Source organism: Vulpes vulpes, chromosome 2 (assembly GCF_048418805.1).
Source record: "Vulpes vulpes isolate BD-2025 chromosome 2, VulVul3, whole genome shotgun sequence".
NCBI classification, from domain to species: domain Eukaryota; kingdom Metazoa; phylum Chordata; class Mammalia; order Carnivora; family Canidae; genus Vulpes; species Vulpes vulpes.
Genome location: NC_132781.1, coordinates 85,940,365 through 85,963,618, shown reverse-complemented (window position 1 = coordinate 85,963,618; position 23,254 = coordinate 85,940,365). Strand labels below are relative to the sequence as shown.

At 46.9% G+C, this 23,254-nt stretch overlaps 1 protein-coding gene across 40 annotated transcripts in view; it reads left to right on the top strand.

Annotated features, from left to right (window-relative positions):
* The window catches only part of LIMCH1 (LIM and calponin homology domains 1), a 300,514-nt gene that overhangs the window by 131,645 nt on the left and 145,615 nt on the right, over positions 1-23,254 (top strand). For 36 of the 40 annotated variants that reach the window (XM_072749119.1, XM_025986053.2, XM_072749121.1 and 33 more), the window contains one exon: positions 11,267-11,336. The exons of the other annotated variants lie outside the window; for them this stretch is intronic. In XM_072749119.1, the coding sequence (XP_072605220.1) occupies positions 11,267-11,336 (70 nt within the window). The remainder of the gene's footprint in view (positions 1-11,266; positions 11,337-23,254) is intronic. 40 annotated transcript variants of the gene reach the window in all.

Below are 23,254 nucleotides of genomic sequence, written 5' to 3'. Positions count from 1 at the left end.
AGAGCAAGAGCATGAGCACAGGGAGGGGCAGAGGGAGAAACAAGACTCCCTGCCGAACAGGGAGCGCCCCATTCGGGGCTTGATCCCAGGACTCTGGGATCATGACTTGAACTGAAGGCAGATGTTTAACCATCTGAGCCACCCGGGTGCCCCAGCTTCTTTTTTCCTAATATGCAGATTTGCATGACTGAGACTCAGTAGGGCAATTATAGAGCTTGTATTGATGCTTCTAAAAAATGTGTTTGAAACTTAATTTAGCATAATTATCTTCCGGGAACCACTCCCTTCAAGATGCAGTGACTTCTTTCACCCTATCAATCTGTGCCTTAAAAAAAAAAAAAAATTAAGATTCCTTCACTTAAATCACAGGCTTCATCTCTTTACCCCTGAATAAATTTATTACGCATTTACTGGAATGATCAATTGATTAAAAAAATACATAAATAAGGGTTTTAAATATGGCCTGCTTGTGTGGTAGAGGAAACACTGGTCTAGGTCATTGCCTGCCTGTGGGGTTCCATGCTGGATTAGGCTTTGCTTGCATTTGAGAGGATTTAGTAGCTCCCTAATTGCATTTCCTTAATAATCCATTTTTTTGGATTGTCTCTACCAGGCTGTCAGGCTGGGTGGGCTGACTTCCCACAATGAACTGTGCAAAATTCCCGCCTCGAGGCTGCCATTCTAAACGTTTCCTTTGGTAACCCACAGAAGAGGACCTAAATAGCCCACCAAGGACCCGGGTTAGAAATAGTTTATTTTTAAAGTCAACTATGCAGACGTAGACGTCCCCCTTTATATTAAGGAGAAGAAAGAGTGAATGACAAGACAGGGAGAATGGCTGAGTGATTTTGCTCCAGGGCCTGCCCTTCCTTCCACCACTGTGGACTTTGCCATGGGGCTAACATTTCCCAACTGGGCTGCATCACCCCTGATGCCCTTCCCGCAAAACAGGACATGATTCAAGTTCCTGAGCCCAGAACCTGGTGTCCCTCACTGCGTAGGTGCAGCGTTTCCCTTTGGCTTATCTCTACTGTCCCTTTGGCCACGGAGAGTGATCCTCGTATCTCTGACTTCCTTTGTCCTAGGGCGCTCACTCCCTGTCCGTTTCCATCCCCCTAAGTCCTAAACCCATCCGTCGGGTACCTTTTCCTTCACTAAAATATCCTCCTCACGACAGCCTGAGTTCAGTGCTTCCCTACTCCTCTCCGCGCCCACGGTGGTGACAACCATGCATCCTGGGTCGGAGACGGCAACCGTGATTTCAAGTGCTCTCTTTCTCGTTTCTGGTTTGAAAAGTATTTTGACGGTGCCTAGGGCAAGTAATTCGTCTTCCATAGGGCACTACTCACGAGATTGTACGTTTTGACTTTCTGTTTATGAGTTCTTGGTGTAGTGACTGCAACTCACCATCTTTCTGGGCCTAATGATGCCTACATGTGGCAGGGGTGTAATATAGCATTTTGGAGGAAGAATGAGAAGGGGGAAGATTAGTCCAAAATTCACATTTTTCAAATGGTTGATGTGTGTAGAACTAATGAATAAATGTATATAAAACCATGCTTGGGACATCTGGGTGGCACAGCTGGTAAAGTCTCCAACTTGTAATTTCGGCTCAGGTCATGATCAGGGTCGTGAGATTGAGCCCCGCACAGGGCTCCATGCTCAGCGTGGCGTCTGCTTGAGATTCTCTCTCTACCTCTCCCTCTGCCCCATCCCTCCCCGTGCGCCTGTGTGCTTTCTCTTTTTCTTCCTCTCTAAAAATAAATAAATTTTTAAAAATACAAACAAACCAACCATGCTGTATCAGCTGAGAATGAACCATGGACCTAAATGTAAGAACTGAATCTATAAAATTTTTAGAATAAAACACGAGAGTGTATCTTTGTGACCTTGGATTAGGCAGCCGTTTCCTGCGTGCAATATCAAAAGTACAAGGGGCAAGAGAAAAGATAGATAAAAAAATAAATTTGTAATAATAAAAAAAATAAAATTAAGAAAAAAGAAAGAAAAAATAGATAAATTGGACTACATTCAAAGTTAAGATGATACCATCTTAACTTGCAATGATACCATCTTAACTGCAAATGATACCATCACCAACCCACAGAATGGGAGAAAATATGATGAAATGTGTAAATCCTATGTGTGAGAAGGAACTTGTGTCTAGAATATACAAAGAACTCTTGTAACTCAACAACAAAAGAATAAACGATCTATTAAAAAATAGGCAAAGGTATCTGAATAGATATTTCTCAAAAGGAGATATAAAAATGGCCATTAGGCACAGGGACAGATGTTGAGCATCACTAATCTTTTGGGAAATACAGTTGGGCTCCTGGCATGGAGCCTGCTTCTCCCTCCTCGTGTGTCTCTGCCTCTCTCTCTCTCTCTCTCTCTCTCTATATATATATATATATATGTGTGTGTGTGTGTGTCTATCATAAATAAAACTATACAAAAAAAAAAAAAACCACCACACACCCACTGGGATGGCCAAATAAAAGAGGAAGGTTATAGGTGTGTGTGAGGGGTGTGGGCGATCTGGAACCTTCACGTTCTGCTGGAGGAATGCGAGACGGGATGGCCACTTTGGTAAACAACCTGTTAGTTCCTCAAAGGGCTACACGTTGGGTTATCATAACCCAGCACTTACATATCCAGGAGAAATGGAAGTGTGTATCCTAACAAAAACTTGTTCACAAATGTCTGTGACAACATGATTCACAATGGGCAAATGTCGGGAACAACCCAGCGTCCATCACCCAATGAGCGGCGAGGTAAACACGGCATGTTCATGTAATGTGAAATGATTCGGCCGTAAGAAGGAATCAATTACCGACGCGTAGGACAGCGTGGATGCACCCAAGCCGTTATACCAAGTGAACGAAGCCAGTCACAGAAGACCACATTTGACGCGGTCCTGTTGCAATTACCCAGAATAAGTAAATCTGTAGACAGAAAGTACCATGCTGGTTGCCTGGGCTCGGGAGTCATGTGTGGGTGGATGGGAGTCAAGGGACCATGTCTGCGGCTTCTCTCAGAGGGGAGCAAAGTCAGAATTAGTTCGCGGAGATGGTTGCACGATCCTGCGAATGTACCAGAAAAATCGGATTCATTTAGTGCCTTTGTAGATGTATAATATCGTGGTGTAATGTGCTGCTATTCCAGAACTTCCTTGAAGAGAAGGCCCTGTAGACAGGTCATATTAATATTCTACTTCCAAAAAGATACAAAGAAAATTTCAAAACAAAAACTAAAACTCATTGATTAATCACGCATACTAACATGAGCACTGGGTGTTATTCTGTATGTTGGCAAATTGAACACCAATAAAAAATAAATTTATTATTTAAAAAAAATCAGGCATCATGATCTTAGACACAGAAAGGCCGTGGAAATGAGGAAAGTTTGTTGCTTAAATACTGCCCGCAGAGTCGGCCCCAACGCATGGAATCCTGAGGCAAGACCTTCTAAGGCTCTTACGGTCTCTTCTTTGTGCCCGTTCCAGGCAGGGGCTCAACCAGCCCGATGCTCCAACGCCCTGGAGGATGCGTAGTGCCCCTCAAACGTTTGGAAGGCGTCCGTGATGGCGATTTACATTCCATCGCTAGCTTTTTGTTCGTACAAAATTCTTGTTTGGCTCGGGTTTCACCTTTCCCTACATTCTGGTGAATTTTTCTTGACCTCGGGAGGCGGATTAACATTAGTCCCTTTGCTGAGAGGCAAGTCTAGAAAGACGTCTTTAAAGATGACATCTGTAACAGGCTTACGGTCCCAGTTAGATGGATCGCGGGCTTGGGTTCGGAGAGAGTTGCCACGTTAAAGGAAGTGCATGCACCTTCGTTCAGGGTACGGGGTCAAACCCAGAAAGTGATCAAGGAAACCACATGGAGCCGAATTAGAAGGGATGCAACGTAGGTAATTTTGTGGTCTTCGCCGCCTGTTGCAGCTGTACAAGCCCAGCCAACGAGACTGTGATGTGACCTCTTGTTGCCCAGAATCGAGGGATTTCCCGTGAGATTCAGCATGACCTTCCCAACCCCGTGCTCAAGGTCTAGCTATCTCCTCCGCTCTCCCCCAAACACTCTCTTGGATCATTGTTAGACTCTGAATTGATGAACTGAGTGACTCGTAGAGCGAGCTGAATTTTGTGATCCTTGTAAAATTTTGCCTTTGACGTTCACGCTGCTGTCCAATAACAGACTTCTCACTGGTTTGATTCCTAACGTCTGGACGGTCTCGGGACTTATCCTTGGTGACCATGTTCTCCGTGTCCTGCCCCTTGCAGGGCTATTAGATTGGCTTCTGGAAGAATCAGAATGAACTGGAAACTCCTGGAAACTCTCCATCCCAGCCTCGAGATTTGAGATTTTTCTTTTTAATCGCAGGTAGACACAGATTTCTTCAGTGAGTTTGTTGTGACCTTTGCACGTGGGTGAGAGGTCACCACAGGCTGGATATCGGATGTCACGAAGAGCGGCAGCCTGCACATCCTTCCTTGGTGTCCCGGCAATGGGTTCTTTAAGGAATCTCATCTTTAATCTTCTAAGAATCATCCTAATCTTCTAAGAATTCTGTTCTTTTTTTTTTTTTGATGGCAAAGTCCATTTGCATGGTTTATTTAAAAAGAGACAGCTGTAAAGTAGAAATGCAGATGTTTTCCTGTTATAAAGACAGCAGTTACAAAAGAGAAGTAATAAATATGACGCTAGGAATTATTTTTTAAAAATACAAACCCCCTGGCATTTGAGAGCAATCCCAAGAGCACACAACGCATAAAAATTTGCATTGGGGGTAGGAACAGTTTCATCTTGACATCTTGGGAGCAAAAGTTGGAAACTGGCCAGATGAGGATGGTCATGACTTTGGGGATTTTGAAAAGCTCTGGAATTGTCACTTGGGAGTGTAGGGGTCTGCTGTAATATAATTTGCATAGTCAGAATTAACAGGGATTCTTCTACGCATTAATAGCACTTCTGATAATTCTCTTTTTCTTTCAGGTAAATAGCATAATATTTAAGAGTAGGAGGAAAGGGTGAAATGAAAACACACGAATGGAGGGGGGATGAGGAGGGTGGGTCGTGGGAGACTGCTAGGAGGACAGGAGAAAGGTGATAGGAAGGAACAGAATGTTCTATTTTTCTACTATTTTGTCATCTCAGCAGTGTGCCACTCCTCCTGTTGAAGAGAGGACAGGCAGTGGTCCAGCCTGGCTTGCCTTAAACCTTACCATCAAAAAAGGACAAAAGACGCAAAAGCAACGGGCAGAATCAGGCTCAGAAGGAAAATAGGGGGGGATCCCTGGGTGGCGCAGTGGTTTGGCGCCTGCCTTTGGCCCAGGGCGCGATCCTGGAGACCCGGGATCGAATCCCACGTCGGGCTCCCGGTGCATGGAGCCTGCTTCTCCCTCTGCCTGTGTCTCTGCCTCTCTCTCTCTCTGTGTGACGATCATAAATAAATAAAAAAATTAAAAAAAAAAAAAGAAGAAGGAAAATAGGGAAGTCGGATGGCAAAAAAAGAGGAGGGGGACCCAGAGAGGAGAGGGCCAGAGAATTACCCAAGAAAACAGGCCACGTTAACATCAGAGCCCTCCAGGGGGCTCTATGCCGAGCGCGTCTTTAATTTGTCTTCTCGGAGACTCAAGATGGTCCCCGCATCAGGCGGTGTGACAATGAACCACATATGTGCATGGCTCTGGTCCTCCTGTGGGTTTTAAGTCTTCAGTGAGCGCACCTGTGAGGGAGCAGCCTGGGGCCTGTGTCGTCTCCCCTTGTTCCCCCGCACCAGCTTCGGGCCAGAACAGCACGCGTGCTCCGTGGGCATTTGTCATGTATGTGAAGGAACATATGGACGAGCCTTCCTTGAAATAGGTCGCAGTGTGTTTCGGATTGAGAATATGAGTTTAATAGAGACCATTTAATTTCTATCCCATAAGACACATGTATCTTCGCTTGCCTTTAATGTCATTAGCTCTTTCATAATTGAGGCTTATCCCAGACCGTGACTTGCCTTCCTGTGTCTAGTCATCTCTCAGTACACGTACATCAGGCGGGCTGTACGTATGTGTTGACTTGATTCATTAATATGAAATGTTGGTCCAAAGGTGGCCAAAAAAATAATAATAATAATAAAGAAAACTTATCATCTTCGGCAGCTGCCAATGGAAAGATTGAAACTAAAATGACCTGAGTTTATTTAGCAAAAAAGGGGTGTGCTTGGTATATACCACGTGGGTCTCCACGCACGGATTTCCACTTACCAAGTGAGCACCACACATTGTCCCATTGGCTCCTCACCACAGTCCTGGTTGGTGGAAGGTGAGGTTATTAAAATCTCCATTTTGGGAATCCCCATTAAGGGGAAACTGAGGTTACTCAAGTGACTCCCCGGTGGCCCACAGCTAATGAGTGTTGAGTTCAGCTTTTTTTTTTTTCAAGATTTTATTTATTTATCCGTGAGAGACCCAGAGAGAGAGGCAGAGACACAGGAGAAGCAGGCTCCATGCAGGGAGCCCGATGCGGGACTCGATCCTGGGACCCCGGGGTCACGCCCTGGGCCGAGGGCAGACGCTCGACCACTGAGCCCCCCGGGTGCCCCGAGTTTAGCTCTTAAAACCTAGACCACTTATTCCTAATCCACTACACCTTCCTTTTCATTAAGTGTTAAAGGTCTGTTTTCTGGGTGCGTGGGTTTTTTTTTTTTTTTGGGTGCGTGGGTTTTGAGTCGTGCTTTGACAGCACAGGCTCAAGCTGGACTTTCCAAAGCTCTAAGTTTCTGTATAAAATGATGGGCCTACGACGTGAAGGCTGTCCTGGCGTCCTGCAGGCCAGTGCGCGTGCCTCTGGGGGAGCTCTTCGCGTCTGTCCGGGGCTGTCTTTTCTCCTGCAAAAACGGTGGGATGAATACATGACTCGTCTTTATAGGACAGGGTACTTGGAGACGCTGCATCTCGCAAGGTTCGTGAATATAAAATATGTTCATCACTTTAGAGCATGTCATCAATAAGCATTTATGGAAAATATTTATATTTTAATTTACATAGGAAGACAATGGTTTTTTTTTTTTCAATAGGGTTTTTAGTAAAATTGCAAGTGGATATCCTTGGCTCTCACTCATAGCCGTATTTTTAAACTTCTCACCTGTCTCTTAACACATGGACAAGAAAGGTCCTCAGTTTAACACAAAATACAGTTAAAAAAAATACAAGCAGGTGCTGGGCATGCCTGCAACGTCAATTCAGTGTAATCTTTTGTTGTTGTGTACTATAAACTGGGTTCGGGACTGAAGCAGTGTTTATACAAAAAAAAAGAAAAATACAGCTACCTTAGTCTTGAAAGCATTCCAGTTGTTTCAGGACACTTTGGCTTTTTATTTTATAATTTGTGGTTAAACATTTTGACCGATAAAGTGTTTTGTTGCACTTTTAACTGAGGTCCAGCATCATGGCTGTTTTTAATTTTTATTTTTTAAAATATTTTATTTATTTAATTCATGAGAGACACAGAGAGAGAAAGAGGCAGAGACACAGGCAGAGGGAGAAGCAGGGTCTGTGCAGGGAGCCCAACGCGGAACTCGATCCTGGGCCCCCAGGGTCATGGCCTGGGCCAGAGGCAGACGCTCAACCCCTGAGCCCCCCAGGGGCCCCCATAGTTGTTTTTTAACAACATCATGCGACAGGAAGTATTTCTGCCACACAATTGTACAAGGGGTGAATACGCTGAAGTATTTAACAGCGTTTAAAGATCTAAACGTGGATAGGAGAGGAATTGGGGCGCATCGCCACTGAGCGTACTCATACGAGGAGCCCCTGTAAAAGAGGAGTTTTAGTTGATTAATTCTTTAACAGGGTCTTTGTTGTTCTCTCTGCTGGGCTAATTCACAACGAAGCTCGAGGAGACTCTGGTAGCCGTGGAGTTTTATTTCATCGGGAAAACGAGAAGTATTCGAGAGAGCGGTCGATCTAAAATGCTATGCGTGGGGCAGCCCGGGGGGCTCAGCGGTTTAGCGCCAGCCTTCAGCCCAGGGCGTGACCCTGGGGTCCCGGGATCAAGTCCCACGTCGGGCTCCCTGCAGGGAGCCTGGGTCTCTGCTCCCTCTCTCTGTGTCTCTCATTGATGAATAAATAAAAAATCTTTAAAAAAATAAAATGCTATGCGTTGAAATAGTAGAGGATAAACGCCGACCGACCCAAGCCGAGGAGCCCGGTGAGAGCATGTTGAGCTCCAGGCCCCACGCTGGCCTGTTGGCCGTGTCACAGCCGAGCCTCGCAGCCGGAGCCCCGTCCCCGCCGAGGCTGCAGCTGATGGGCTCGCCCTAAGGAGGCCCCGGGAGCGGCGGGGCTGGCCTGGGAGTCAGCAGCTCAGACTCCGGGGCCAGTGCTCCGGCCCCTGCCAGCTCTGTACAGTCGGCAGTGCAGGCTGTTGGGGAGGACGTCGGTCCCCATGTGTGGAGCAGGGACATGTTCAGCCTCCGCGGGATGGCGGTGAGTGGCCAAACGACAGGCAAGACGGCGTTTCCCATATGCCACATGTGTCCTTTTGAAAAAATCTTCTGTATCTCGATGCGTTTTCTGGGCAAGGTCTTTAAGGTCAACTTCAGGGGATAGTCCGGGGCTCTGAGGGACGGGGATACCAGTGAGACTTTTGAGTTATCGATACTGTGCACAGATATGATTTTAAAATCCGGTTAAAAACGACGGTGAAGAACTAGTGGGGAAAAGTAACCTGTCCTAAACATTCACAGATTGAAAACCTTTACTTTGGAGACATCATCTCTCTGTTTTCAAGCATAAGATACAGGACGTTAACACCGCCCCAGAGAGCAGCTGGTCCAGGCACCTCGTGCTGGGCCTGGTTACACCACCGATCAGGCCTGGGCAGCTTCCTCACGTGTCATCAGCAGGCCCAACCTTCTAAGCTATAGAATGAGGAGAGGACAAGTTGTCTTCCGACTTGAAAAACTAGTGATTCCGAAATAAGTCATAAAGAAGCACTTAAAAAAAAATAATACTAGCCCTTTATCTGATGTGTCATTTGCAAATATCTTCTCCCATCTGTAGGTTATCTTCTAGTTCTGTTGACTGTTCCTTTGGCTGTGCAGGAGCTTTTTATCTTGATGAAGTCCTAAGAGTTCGTTTTTGCTTTTGTTCCCCTCTCCTTCATAGATGGATCTTGCAAGAAGCCGCTGTGGCCAAGTTCAAAAAAGGGTGTTGCCTGTATGTTGGCAAATCCGACTCCACTAAAACATTTACATATAAAAAAAATAAACTTAAAAATTTTAAAAAGGAAGAAAAATAAATAATAAAAATAAAATAGAAAAATACTAAGTCCATGGTTAAAACTAATAAGCGATTAAAAAGATGTAAAAAAAAAAAAAAGAAAAAGAAATGACAAATACCCACCATTTGCTTCGACGTGGATGGAACTGGAGGGTATTATGCTGAGTGAAATAAGTCAATCGGAGAAGGACAAACATTATATGGTCTCATTTATGTGGGGAATATGACAAATAGTGAAAGGGAATAAAGGCGAAAGGAGTGAAAATATCAGTGAGGGAGACAGAACATGAGAGACTCCTAACTCTGGGAAATGAACAAGGGACGGTAGAAAGGGTGGGGGGTTGGGGTGACTGGGTGACAGGCACTGAGGGGGGCACTTGACAGAATAAGCACTGTTTTTTATGCTATATGTTGGAAAATTGAACTCCATAAAAGATATACCAAAAAATTCTTATGTTTTAATAAAATTATTTTGTGATTCAAAAAAAAAAAAAGAAAAAAAACTAGTAAGCGAGTTCATGAAAAGACTGCCGTCCTGGCTCTCTGTGGGCAGGACGCACGTGTGTCCTCTCAGGGGCACCTGCTGGGGGCAGTGGGTTGGACTCGCAGCGGAAGTCACGCAGAACAGGCGCTCGGTCGCTGCCTGGTGCGGAACCAGTGTCCTGGCCGTCACAGCCCTGGAGCAATGGTTCTCTTCATTCAGGGAAACAGGATGTGTCAGAGTCAAATGCAAGCCGAATCCAAGACTAATCACTAGACTATGTCAGAGGATCTTTTGTTACTGATTCGTGGAGATCTATCAGGCATAGGTTCTTCAGAATTTTCTATGATCTTGGACTCCATGGATGATAACGTAAGTTGGCAAACTTACTCTTGTAAAGAGCCAAATAGTGAAAACCATATGCTTTGCGGGCCATATGTTCTCTGTCACAGTAACTCAAGTCCGCTGTCCCCAAACCAGCAGTAGATAGTACGGAAATGAGTGTGTGTGGCTGGGCTCCAGTAAAGCTTTATTTACGAAAGCAGGCCCTGGGCCATATTTGGCCCAGGGGTCGTAGTTCGCTGAACTCCAAGTTCTAATAAACTCCCGCCCTAGGTTTGTCCCTGCCCTGCATCCTCTCCTCTGTAACTCCTGAATGTGGGAGCACATGCTTCCAGGCTGCAGCCCCTCGACCTTTGATCGTCCCTTTCTGAATAACTTCGTTTGCAAGCGGAACATTCCACCACATGGTCCCGACGCCAAACCTATTTTCGTTTTACCGATTGCCTTCCTTGTTTCTCTTCACTGAACCATTTCCTGAAGACAAGTAGCTAGTGTTGTTTCTTTTGCATTCCTTTGCTTATATTACCATTTTTACGTGATTTCAACCTCCACCAAAATGTTTTGCTCACATATCTTCTCTACCTAGGGAGTTGTGGGGAGCCTTATTTAGGATCCCGAAGACATGATTGGTTAACCTCTCGCTAACCGCAGTCTTCCCTCTCTTAAGTGAAGATCACCCACATTTAACAAGCCACTCTCAACGAGCAAAAGGGTCTGGAGGTAGAATTAGTCTTGGCAAATTATTTGCAAAGGCAGATGTTGATCTCTGAACTGACTGCATTCCTGGAGAGACCCCTGCCTTGGCCGCGAGAATTGGGAACAGGCCTCGCCTGTGGTAATAGCTGGCTCCGGTCCTAGACGGTTCCCTCCCGACCGCGACCCGGCTCGCAGCCGTGTCCTGTCCCTTGACGCACCTCCCCGTCTCCATCTCTCCTCTCCCGACACTTCGAAGTTCTCAAACTTCACCTGCTATGGGCAGACCGGACGCTGGCACTGCCCTCCACTTGGACGCATGAAGGCTCATAGGTTATTGAGATTTACTACGTGCTTTAAATTCACTGCTTTTCCTATTCAGCAGTTTAGCCGTAGCCCCGGATAAAGGTGATTTGTGTGATCCATCTTGCTTTATGTCTCACTTGACATTCTTTCTGCCTCTTTCATGACAGGTTGCTGAATGCTATAAAGCCAGGACTTGTTAAAAAGATCAATAGATTGCCTACCCCCATTGCGGGATTGGTGAGTATCCAGAATTGAGATTTATTTTCCAATATTCCTTTGCTCTAACCTAAGGGTCATGACAGTGCCATTTATTACGGCTCTCCCCTGCAATATATATTCCACTTGAATGAGGAGGCATTGAATGCATTAGACTGAGAGGTCACTTAAAAATGAAAGATCGCAGTTATGCCTAAATGGCATCTTAATCTTTGTTTGTATCCTTCCCAGGAGTGATAAGGACCTTCATCCTTAAAAGAGGTGAATTTGTTTTGGGGTGAGAGGCTGATAATTAGGTTGACCCCAGGGGAGGAATGTGATTGTAATTATGGTTTCCTCATTTCAGTTTTTCCACTGCACTCCCCTGGGAGGAAGAGGAGGGGAGGGGAGGCGGAGGAAGAGCATATGTCATGATTTACAAGCAGCGTTTCCATCATAAATTGCTGTTTTGAACCTCAAAATCTACTTGTGTTTAAATACCACATTTGTAGACCAACTCTTCTAAAGACCCGATGGACACTCAGGTGATCCTCTAGAGAATTGTTGGAGGAGAGCCCTTGACCTTTCTGGACCCAACCATTGAAACAGACAAGACTCACGTGTTCCCGTGTGGTCAGAAGCAGGATCTTTTAATGCATTGCTGTGTTTCATAATTCTTGGCAACCAATGATTATTTTAGTTGATGTTGCCTTTTATGTAAAAAGGCGGGGGGAGTTGGAAGATCAACGAGACAAACATACCTTAGTTCTGGAAGGAACGTGCATACATACACACGTGCACAAAAAGCTGAGGATGGCTGTCGCCTAAAGACTGTTTCCATCGTGGCCTCCTTCTCTGCGTGTGGTTTTGCAGAAAACAATTAGAAAAATGTCAAGAATTTAGACAGGCTCCTGCATAGACCTTACTGAGTGTTGTCAAAAAGGTTCTTAGCCCTGTCAGGATGACTAATTGAAATTAGAGGTACCTTCCCCCCCTCGAAAAAAATCATGTTTGAGAACTGTCAGGGTCATGGGAATAAGGTACATGGTTTCAGCAAGTTGAACAAAGTAGGTTTGTTTTTAATTGTACGAACTGATATTTCTGTGGACCCATTTATTTCCCATACTACTTAGTAGTGAGCTGGTAATTACTTAGTAAAAATCCTTCTAATTTTGTGAGCCAGGTAAGATAATAGGTGGATAGATAGATGGGTTTGGAAGGAATAGATTTGAATGATTTTATAAAACAAATAATCTCTGTATCTGTATTATATATTATGTATAGTAATGGGTATGTATATTATTTACATTTTTTATTAAGCTTGTTTCTTCCAAATGTTAGAATCATAGTCTTAATGATGTTACACATATCCGTTTGGCCTCGAGTCTGTGGCATCTCCTGACCTTGGAACTGTGGGATTTCATCCGTGTAACAGAAGCAAGTAGCCCGGAGTCCAGAAAGTTAAGGAGAAAAGGGTTTTGTGATTTTGATTCAAATGTGAATTATAAATAATTTTAGAAAAATTACAGATTTAAGACATGGGCATTGATCTTTACAGTATTTCTTATCATGATCCAAGTGTTATTCTTTACGTAGTGCAGAAATTTGATTCAAGAAAACAAGGGGCCCTGGTTGCTTTCCTCCCATTTATATCCTTGACTTTTATTTTTCCTCTTGCCCTTTTCATTTGAATTCCCTTTCCACTTTGTCCTTTCTGTGATTTTTCCTCTTTCTTGCCTTTTTCCAAGTGACACGTCCTCGCTTACCTTTGTTCCTTATCACTTATATCTTCTTTACCAGTTTGTTATTGTGATACTGTCATTTGTAATAAGAAAAGTATATTTGGTCTTGTCCCTTTGTAGCACAAAGCTCCTAAAGCCCTTGGAATTTCCTAAGCATTAGGAGCCACAGGAACATCTTTGTAATAATACTTGGTCTCTTATCACTGGTTCCTGAAATAGCTTGGGTTCAGGGAAGTTTGAAGGGGTGTCTTGTTATTCATTACAAGCCCTTTTCAACTACACCTGGCTTTATGTTAATGAGGTAACCACCTCATTATTGGGGCTTGGGAAGCCCCAGGGTGGGGGGTGTTGGTTGTCAAGGGAACCAACCAGGTGATCAGAGGGTTGGAACTTCCAGCTCCACCCCCAAACTTCAGGGAAGGGAGAGGGCTGGAAATGGAGTTCAGTCACCAGTGGCCAATGAAGCCTCCATAAAAACCCAAAAAAGGGGGTTCTGGAGGGCTTCCAGGATGGTGAACCCACGGAGATTTGGGGAGAGTGGCAGTCCCAGAACGTATGGAGGTTCTCTGCCCTTTCCCACATACCTTGTCCTGCGTATTTTTTCACGTGGCGATTCACCCGTGTCCTTTACTGTAAACTGGTAAATATAAGTCCACGTTCCTCTGAGTTCTGCAAGCCAATCTGACAAATTAATCAAGTCCAAGTAGGGGGTCACGGGAGCCTCGGATTTCCAGCCCACTGATCAGAAGCACAGCTGACAACCTGGCTTTGGGATTCCGACCTGAAGTCAGGAAGGGAGCAAGTCTCATGGGACTGAGCCCTTAACCTGCGGGATCCAACACTATCTTCAGGTATACGGGGTCAGAATTGAGTTAATTGCGTGACGGTGTTGAAAACACACACGATAGAGTTATCCTGAGTCCCCCTGCAAAGACTTACTGAAGGGTAGTTAATTGCTACCCGTTTGTTAATGATTCCTGAACCTGCACATCTCGTCAAATGCTTTTCCTCTCCTACAATCACCTTCAAAACGGCGTTGCCAAAACCGAGTACAGTAGTCGGGGACCTGGCAAGAAACCAAGCTGTCACCCTCTCTCCTGCATCCCCTCGTCCTGTTGCTGTCCTTCTAGATTCTCTCTTCCTCCGCTCATGTTCTTGTCTGACTCCGTGACTCCAGCTCTTCATAGCCCTGACCCAAATCATCATCCCTCACCACATTTTTTTCTCCTGAACTCTGACCTCTTGTTCTGTTTATTGGACAGCTCCACCTTGGTGTCCTACCAGCACCACAACTTAACATTCAAATTAGACCTAAATGACCACTTGCACCCACCAATTTCCCAGTGCCAGTAAAGGCCTCATGGACATGCAGTCGCCCCCGTTCAGCCCTCAGAGGATTTGGCAGCTTTCCCCAGTCTGCTCGTCTGCATCTGCTTGGCCACTAGCCAAGGCCTTGAGGAGGCTTCATCCCTTTCCTGCATTATTACCGTCAACCCACAGTTCCTCCAACAGTATTCACTCTAATGCACAGTGCCTTTGCTCAAGACACGTCTTGTGAATATGACGCTTTCCGCCTGGATTCTCAACACAATCCTATTTGTTTATCAAGACCTAGTGGAAACCCACTTCCTTTGTAAAGCCTTTAGCATTTACGGTGCCTGTGACCTTTTATTGTAGAGCACAGTTAGCATTACTTAGTTTAGGAAAAATGGCCAAATACAGTAGAGAGGTAAAAGACAGCCCTGTTGAAGTATGCTTCGGGGAGTAAGATTTTGAATAACTGTTGGTAGCAGTTTGAAATAGAAGGTGGGCCCACGGTTTAGTATTCATGTTAAGACATTGTAGCTTTAGTTAATCGGCATGATCAGAGTCACCAACATGCATAATGGGTACAAACAACGTAAAATACTGTGTCCTAGTATGCACTAAGAAGTCACAGCATCACCTGGATAGAAAGTCTGCCAAAGTATTTGGCCCGAATCCAACTCTGAGGAACAATCGATTAGACAAGCCCAATATGAGGGGACATACCGTGAAGACACCTCCTCTTCTCAAAAGGCTAGAAAAATGGTCACAGATGAAAGATGACCTAGGAGCCAGGCCAAAGGACATGTGATCCTTGGTTGAGAAGCAGCTATGATAGACATTATTGGGACAATTGGAGGATTTTGAGTGTAGATTGAATATTAGATAAGATATTCTCTCCGTCTTGAACTTCCTGCATGTGGTAACTCTATTGTCAGAGACAGTCATGCACGCAGGGGAGCACTCTGGATGTTAGGAGGCGCTTAGGCTGACGTATTCAGGGATGAAGTGTCGTAATGTGTATGCTAGTCTTCAAATTGTTCAGCAAGAAGAAATTTGTGTATATACTGTATAATTTTATATACACAAATAGTGGAGAAGAGAGAGCGAGAGAGAGAGTGAAAGGGAGGGAAGTTGGGAAATGTGGCAAAATGTTGGCTCTGGAGAAAGGAGAGAGTTTTCATGGTACCCTTCTTGCAGTTGCAAGAAGGGCTTGGAGGGCTTGAAAACTTGCAATATAAAGAGTTGGGGATGAAAAGACATTAGTTCTCTTGTCTCTTCCTGAGGGGTCGGGTGGGAACCGCGCGTAAGCAGTGGACTTGGAGATGGCGAGGCCCCCGCGGGTTGCAGAGCCGCAGTCTCCTATGCGCGTGTGTCCGCCGCATGGCATCTTCTTCCTCTCTCGTTGTGACGTCAGGAAAGGGCAGACCGAGCACCCGCGCGAACCTACACACTTGCAGGCTGGTTCGAACTCGGTCGGGGGGGCTGACAGCTCACTGACCACCGAGGGCTCCAGAAGTCCTCAGTGGCCGGGCCCGCGGAGACCCGGGAAGTGTGGCCGGAGGGGTTTTGAGGCCTGGAGCCATGCCTCGGTGTCTTAATGGCCTGGTGTTGAGAAGAATCCATTAAGGTGGCCCAGCTGCTCGACTTGAAGATAAATGGAGAAGTGTGTTTTCACATAGCAATCCCAAATTACAAACACGTGCACATTCACAGAGGCATGGATAGGTGTGTTCTAGCCTCCGAGTGGAGCTGTGGTTACCAAGCATTCAGGGGTGAAGGTGTTAAAACAAAGTAGTTGAAAATGATTTCCTGGCAGGAATGCAGTGACCCTGGATCCGGGTCTGGGTTTCTTCGGTAACGATTGCTGACATATGAAGCCGAGGGGTGACCGCCTGCAGATGCTTGCATTCTTTTTTAGGTGTTAGTGATACTGCTGGCTCTTGCCAATGAGAAAGATCTCGAATTTAGGGCTTGGCATACCAGAGACTTCTAAAAATGCTGCCCTTTAGTCTGCCAGCTTGTCAGGATTGCACAACGAGCCACATCCTGAAATGCAATTTAATGGTCATTAGAGATTGTGCTAAATTCTCTTTCATCCCAGAAATAGACGTTGTGTGAGAGACACAAATGTACGAAATCCTCGCTAACAATAGGAATTTGTGGATTAAGCCTTCTCTTGCCCAGATTTTAATTGTAACTGCCATTGTGTGTGCGTGTGCGTGTCCGGACATGCACGCGCACACGTGTGAAGTATAACTGGCAGGAGATGATATTTGGGGATTCAGCCCTCGGGTGCCGAGCCTTTCTAGAGCCGTCGTGACATACTCGCTTGATCTTGCACGTGAATCCATGAGGATGAAAGTGATCCGAGAAATAGAGAATTTTACAGCTGGAGGAGGGGCGTCTTGGGGATATTTGTTTTATAGACGAGGACACGCGGGTCTATAGAGGGGAGCTCTCTGCCCCAGGTTACACAAAGAATAAATGCTGAGATGGGGGCAGGGCTCGGGCCACCCTCCTCCTCGGTTGTGTCACTCATCAATGCTTCCGGTTGGAAATGGGACACGTGTAAATGACAGGTTATTTTCCCTCTTACTGAAAAGAGGGGAAAGCTAAGACTTGCTTTTTAGGTTCATTTCTGTCCCCATCCCCACCCCTGTTCTGGGCCACTCTACCTTCAAAATCTCTTCCCAAGCTCTGAAGGGCTTCACTTCGTGGAGCGTCTCTTTGCCTGATGGATGCTAGAAATTTGCCGGTGGCGGGAGCTCAGTACGAGATAGCAGGAATGAGGCCAGTAGAATTATCCCGCGCCCACCTGGACAACCCACTCACCCTTATTCTTTTGAAAGAGGATGTATTCTCCTTTAGTCAAAAGATAAATATTTCAGATACAGCTGGAGCTGAGCTTCCTGAAGTGGATAAAAATGCGAGTTTCCATAAACCCTGTGGACTTTAGGAAGCTTTCAAAGCGTATCTGCTTTATTTTATGAGACTGATACTGGGACAGTTGGCGTTTCATCACTCGAGGGAGGTCAGAGCAGGGGAAGAGATGAAAGAAGCCAGTAGAGATCTCCGCATTACGAGAAGATTAAAAATTTTGCTCTGGACAAAAGGTAAACATAAGAAGCTGTTGAAAACCGAGTAGCAGTCGTGAAAAGCCCTTATGCAGACTTCGTGATTTCAGCAAGATGACGACACCGTAAATTTGAGTCGCAGGTGTGTTGGGTGTCTGCCTGCCAAGGCCTGGTTCCCTGCAGATCCTACCTGGAGCCTGACTCTTGTGGGCCGTAGCTCATCCCCCGCGGCGTCTGATGTTTCGGCCTTATATCCTACGGTTCCTTTAGAACTTCTCGAGCATTCCCCTTCCCTTCACAGGTTGGCTTACAGGGGTCCTTGGAAGAAGCCGGTCCACGTTCTATTCTCTGCCTCTGTTTCTCTTCCAGTTGAAGTTAACATTTTAGGCCAGGACGGAGGCAGAGCAGACCAAGCAGGAGGCCAGAGGTGTAAGGGATGTAGTGATACCACCCCACGGGGAGTACCTGCATGACAGGTACAGTGGCGGGTTCTCCTTAGTCTCAACGATTGCCCTGCAATATAGTCATTGCCGTATCTTTAAATATCCCAGGAAATAAAGGTGCAACGTTACCAGTAAGTTACCAGCTTTCCAGTAAATAAGAGACAGAGTTGAGATTTGTGCCCTGGTTTGCCCCAACTGGAGACCATGCCTTTTCTACTGGGTTGCACTGTGTCCTTTATGCCTTGCCCCATGTCACTGAACCCCAACACCCCTGAGTCGCTGTTTTTGGACACGTCTGTGGCTAAGGAGATCTCATGTGTTGCATCCCTCTCACTGAAGATTTACTGACTTTGCCAGGTTGTGGCGGTGGCCCGTTCCAAATATGGCTCTTCTAGTGTCAATCCCATGAAGTCAAGCTCCTGGAGGGGCGGAGGGCGGGGCACACCTCAAGTCTCATAGTCAGTGAAGCGCCAGTTCAGCAAATGATGAAATAATAGACTAGAAATCTTTCCTGAAGTCTTTTGGAAGAATGTCATAGAGTGATTCCATTTATATCGTGCGGCAGAACTTTCTAGAATGCCCTCCTCTCTTTCCCTCTGGTTTCCCCTCTTTACCGTGGGCAGGAGGTATTTTCACGGAGAGAAATGAATAGACATTGTGAGGAATCTCAGCCAGGATGGAGTTTCATGACACCCTTTCCTTTATCCTCATCCCTGGCATGTCGGTCATGTTCTCCCACCACACGCAGAAGGAATGCGCAGTTTGCTGCTTTTGCCGAGCCGAAGTAGGGATGGTGGTTAGCATTTTAGCAGGTTTGGGCACAACGGAGCACAGGCTGCAGGGGAAAACAACAACAAAACACGCACGGCCTCTGGTACCCAACCCTGCCTTCGGTCAAGTGGTAGAAGGTGAACCTAGGGGGTGTTCGGTTTATTTGACGGCCCCCAAGTCAGTGTGGCTTGTGTGCTGCTGGTTGTAGCAGCCTCCACAGGTAGCTTCTAAAAGTACAGATTGTTTCGTGCCCCTTATCTTCGCAAATAACTTTCTACGGCCGCCCATTGCATATGGGAGGTAATCCAAATCCCTCAGAAGGGCGTTTGCGGCTTTCCCTGAGCTAAGGTGGCATTCCAGGTTTATTTTCCATTGAATACATCACTCTGACGAACCAGGATGACAGCTCACGGGTGACCTGAACCAAGAGACTTGGCCATGTAGTGAATACCAGGTGACAGTGTGACCATTGATGAGAGCCATTCTTCAGTGAGTTGGACAGAATGAAAGGGAAATTGGATGCCTACTGATGTGCTTGGATCAGACCAATGGGTTAGTCCCCATGTACACCTATTTTGAGTCCTTGGGAAGACCTAATAGTAGCTTTTTTTGGTTCTTCCCATCCATCCTATGATTATCCACTTTCTGATTTTCTTATTTGGTGAGTGTGCTAAATACCCATTACTGGGTGACAAGTTCCCCCCCAAGACTTAGTGACTTAAAACATTCATTGTCTCATACTTCCTGTGGGTCAAGACTCTGGGCGTGGCTTAGGTCAGACCCTGGTTCAGCACCTCTCAGAAGGCTACACTCAAGGAGTTGGCCAATGTCATGCCAAGACTTGACTAGGGAGGGTTCTGCTTCCAAGCTCACTTACGCGGATATTGGCAGGATTCAGTTCCTTGCAGGGTGTTGGCCAAAGCCATCTTCAGTTCCTTGCCTTGTGGGCCTGCTCACATAAAACTGCTCACAAAGTGGCAGCTCGTTTCATCAGAGGGAACAAGCAAGAAGAACCAAAGAGAGAGAGAGAACAAACAAGATGGAAGTCACGGTCCTTTGTAACCAAATCTCAGAAGTGACATTTCATCACTTCTACCATAGTCTATTCATTGAAAGCAAATCACACACACACACACACACACACACACACAAGATAAACTAAAAGCAAGTCGCTAGCGCAGCGCACGCTCAGGGTAGATCACACAAGGACGCATTCGCAGGAGGAAGGGTCGCTGGGCGCTATTCAGATGCTGCCTCCGCAGTGAGTGAGATGGTTACGTTAATCTATTGAGAAATCGGGGCATAGATTAACGGTTTTCCTGATAATGCATCTCCTATAGGACTTTAAAGATAACACAGTTTCCCTCGGACCCCCCTCTTGCCTGCCATTTAAGGCCTGTCTTCCGGTTTTCCTTTGCACGCCAAAGAGCGATGGTTTGCTCTCTCTCGCTTTCCAACTGAAAATCTACTCGCGACTCAAGACGTAATTCCTGCCTGTCAGGAGCTCACCTCCTGGGAGACAGACACACAAACAAGGTCTAATAAAGGTAGGGGGTGCGACGTTAATGAAATAGAACATGCGAGGACGAACAAGGGGAAAAATATCTGAGATGAAGAGCTTTGGGAGTTGTGGGATCTGAGCTGGGAGTGAGGAGCACCAGAGTTGGAGGAAGGACATTCTCGCCTCTGGGGTTGGAACGAGAAAGGTTCGGGGCCATGAGAGCCTGGGTCTTGTCTGGGGGTGGCTGGTATTTGCACGTGGCCATGGCTGGGCCCTTGGGTCTCTGGGAGACATCAGTGCTGTGGAAAGTGGACGAGGACTAGTAGGTTGAGACCAGAAAGGCCACCTGGAGGCGCTGGGACATGTTTCTGTGCATCAGAGCCACTGATCACAAAGGAGTCCCGTGTTCCCGGCAACTGTGCTGGCGACGTGAGGAGCAGGCTGTGGAGAGAGGCAGCGGCGGGGTCGGGGTGGATGACGGGATGGCGAGCACCTAGATCTTGGTAGAGGCGGCGGGAGTGGCAGGGAGGAGGCAGGATTTATGTTTCTGTGTTTCTCCCTGAGTGCAATGTCCTCAATTAGAAGACATTTTGTGCAGGATGACTGATTGGAGAAAAGCTACCAGGTGAGTTACGGCACCGCGCGGGGATGGCGGCGAGGGAAGATGCGTCTTTATCTCGGAGGTTAGAAAAAAAAACGTGGCTTGTAGAGCTGATGAAATACGGTAAGCGATCTGGGGAGGACAGCATCGGCGTCTGGGACGCAGACGACCTGGAGGATAATGATGCCGTTGATGCGAGTCGCAGGGGCCGCGGCTGGGAGGTGGGTTCCGGGAGCCCGGATGATCCGCTCCTGGCCATCCCTAGTCGGCCGTGTCTAGGAGGCCCTCACTCCGCGCAGATGGCTGACACACAGCTGGAAATAGCGGGATTGGAACTCGAGAAAGTCATAAAACATTGCTCGGGGTTGGTGCGTGGCTGGTTGTGAGGTTGGGTCCTGATGCTCAAGCGCATACGAAGACGAATCACGGCTTTCTCCGAAGCTGCGAGCTGTGAGGCCTTCCCCCCGCGGTGGAGCCTCCCCCCGGAGCGTGGGCCGTGTGCGGGGACGCGGGAGGAGCAGGTGCGGCAGTTGGCTTGCGACCACGGGCCCGCACGCGGCGCTTGGACGATCGGCGGCTGGGCCAGCCCCACATCCTGCCCCCTGGACCCCAGGATGAGGAGGGCGGCCGCGCCCATCAGCACGGCAGGAGGTGCGTGCCCAGGAGGCCAGGGCCCCACGGTGGTGGGTGGTGGGCGCCCTGCCGTCTGCCCCGCTCCTCGCAGCTCCCTGGGCCGGGGCTACCGTCCACCATGGGCGCAGGCACGGCCGCTTCTGAGCCCTGGGGTCCTGACCTCTGTGCAGCGGGAGGCCCTGCTCAGCCCACGCCGTGGGAGGCTGGCCGGGTGCTTGCGATCCCGTCTCGGGTGTCCTGGGTGCCTCGGCCTGCCCGCCAAAGCCTCCTGTGCACCACAGGCTATTTTTCCAAGCTGGTTTCCAGGATTATTTGGTGTCCGTGCCGAGGTAGAAGGTTATATATAGCACGGCTGTAGGGCTTTTTTGCTAGTTTTTGGTTTCTTTAAATTTTTTTTTTTTTTTTGCCTTCCTGTCCCTGAACAAAAAAAAACACCAAAAAAAAAAAAAAAAAAAAAAAAAAAACCCACCACCACCAAAAACCCATTCTTTAAAGAAAGAAACCACTTGTTTTCCCTTATCTTTCGTTGGACAGCGTTTGGGAATTTGTGACATTACATCAGTTCCTCACTTTTGTCCCCCTCAGGAACAGACCTTCAATTAGGAACGGTGAGGAAAGCATATATAATAGCAGGAAATACTTATTCCAGCCTGAATTTTACTTCTTTTATTTTTTATTTTTTTTTTCCCTTCATGGTCCTAGCTTAACTCAAGAAGAAATTTGGGAGGAACCAAGTTCTGGCTCCCACTCCAGACAGGGGGCCGTAGGGATTTTGTTGTTTAGCGGCAGGAGAAAGTGCCCCCGGGCTCTGGAGCATCGCGTGGCTCGGTGAGGCTGTTCGAGGCTCACCCAGGACTTCTCCCCAAAACGAGCCGTAATCTGAGGTTGTTTTTGCAGGAAGTTTGCCTTGGCAAGCGTTTCAAAAGAACCCGCTAGACACCTCTCTGGTAATTAGCTGGCTTCCTGCTGGGCTCCGAGGTCTCCCCTCATCCCGGTGGGTCTGAAAATTAGCCTCGAAGCCGGTCATTCTCGTCTCAGGAGAGAGCCTCGTATTTCCGAGTCGGTTGATATTTAATTCATCATCGGTGGATAATTTGTTGATTTTTTTTACATAACTTTTTTTTTCTTTTTTTATTTATGATAGTCATGCACACAGAGAGAGAGAGAGGCAGAGACACAGGCAGAGGGAGAAGCAGGCTCCATGCACCGGGAGCCCGACGCGGGACTCGATCCCGGGTCTCCAGCATCGCGCCCTGGGCCAAAGGCAGGTGCCAAACCGCTGCGCCACCCAGGGATCCCAATTTGTTGATTTTTTTAATCGTTGGTATTCAACTCTGCTTAGCTTCAAGTCTTGATTTGCATATTTTCCACGTTTATTTAAAAAAAATGAGAAGATGGCTAATCGGGTATTACGAGGGTGATGCTTTGGCTCCGTGATCCTCCTCCTTAAAACCTATTGCCCCCGTCTGACCACGAGGGAAATATCAGACAAACCCAAAACGCCGCGCCAAAGCCCCGACGGGAGCTCCTCCTAACCATCAGGCCATCGACGTGAGGAACGGCCAAGACGCAAGGCAAGTCCACAGGTAGTTAAGGAGACAGGACAACTAAACACCATGTGGTGCCCTGGATGGGATCTTGGAACGGAGAAAATACACGAGGGAACAACTGACGGAATCCAAATAAAACACTGCATTTAGCTAAAAGTCGGATCCCAGCGTTTTTGTTCATTAACTGTGATAAATGTGCAGCACAGCAGCGTCAGAGGTACCGTGTGGGTCGTGCTGGAACTGTCTGTGCTGTCTTTGCAGTTCTCTGTGAACCTAAAAACCATCCTGAAATAAAAAGTTTACTTAAAAAAAAAAAAAAACAGAATGGAGATAAAGA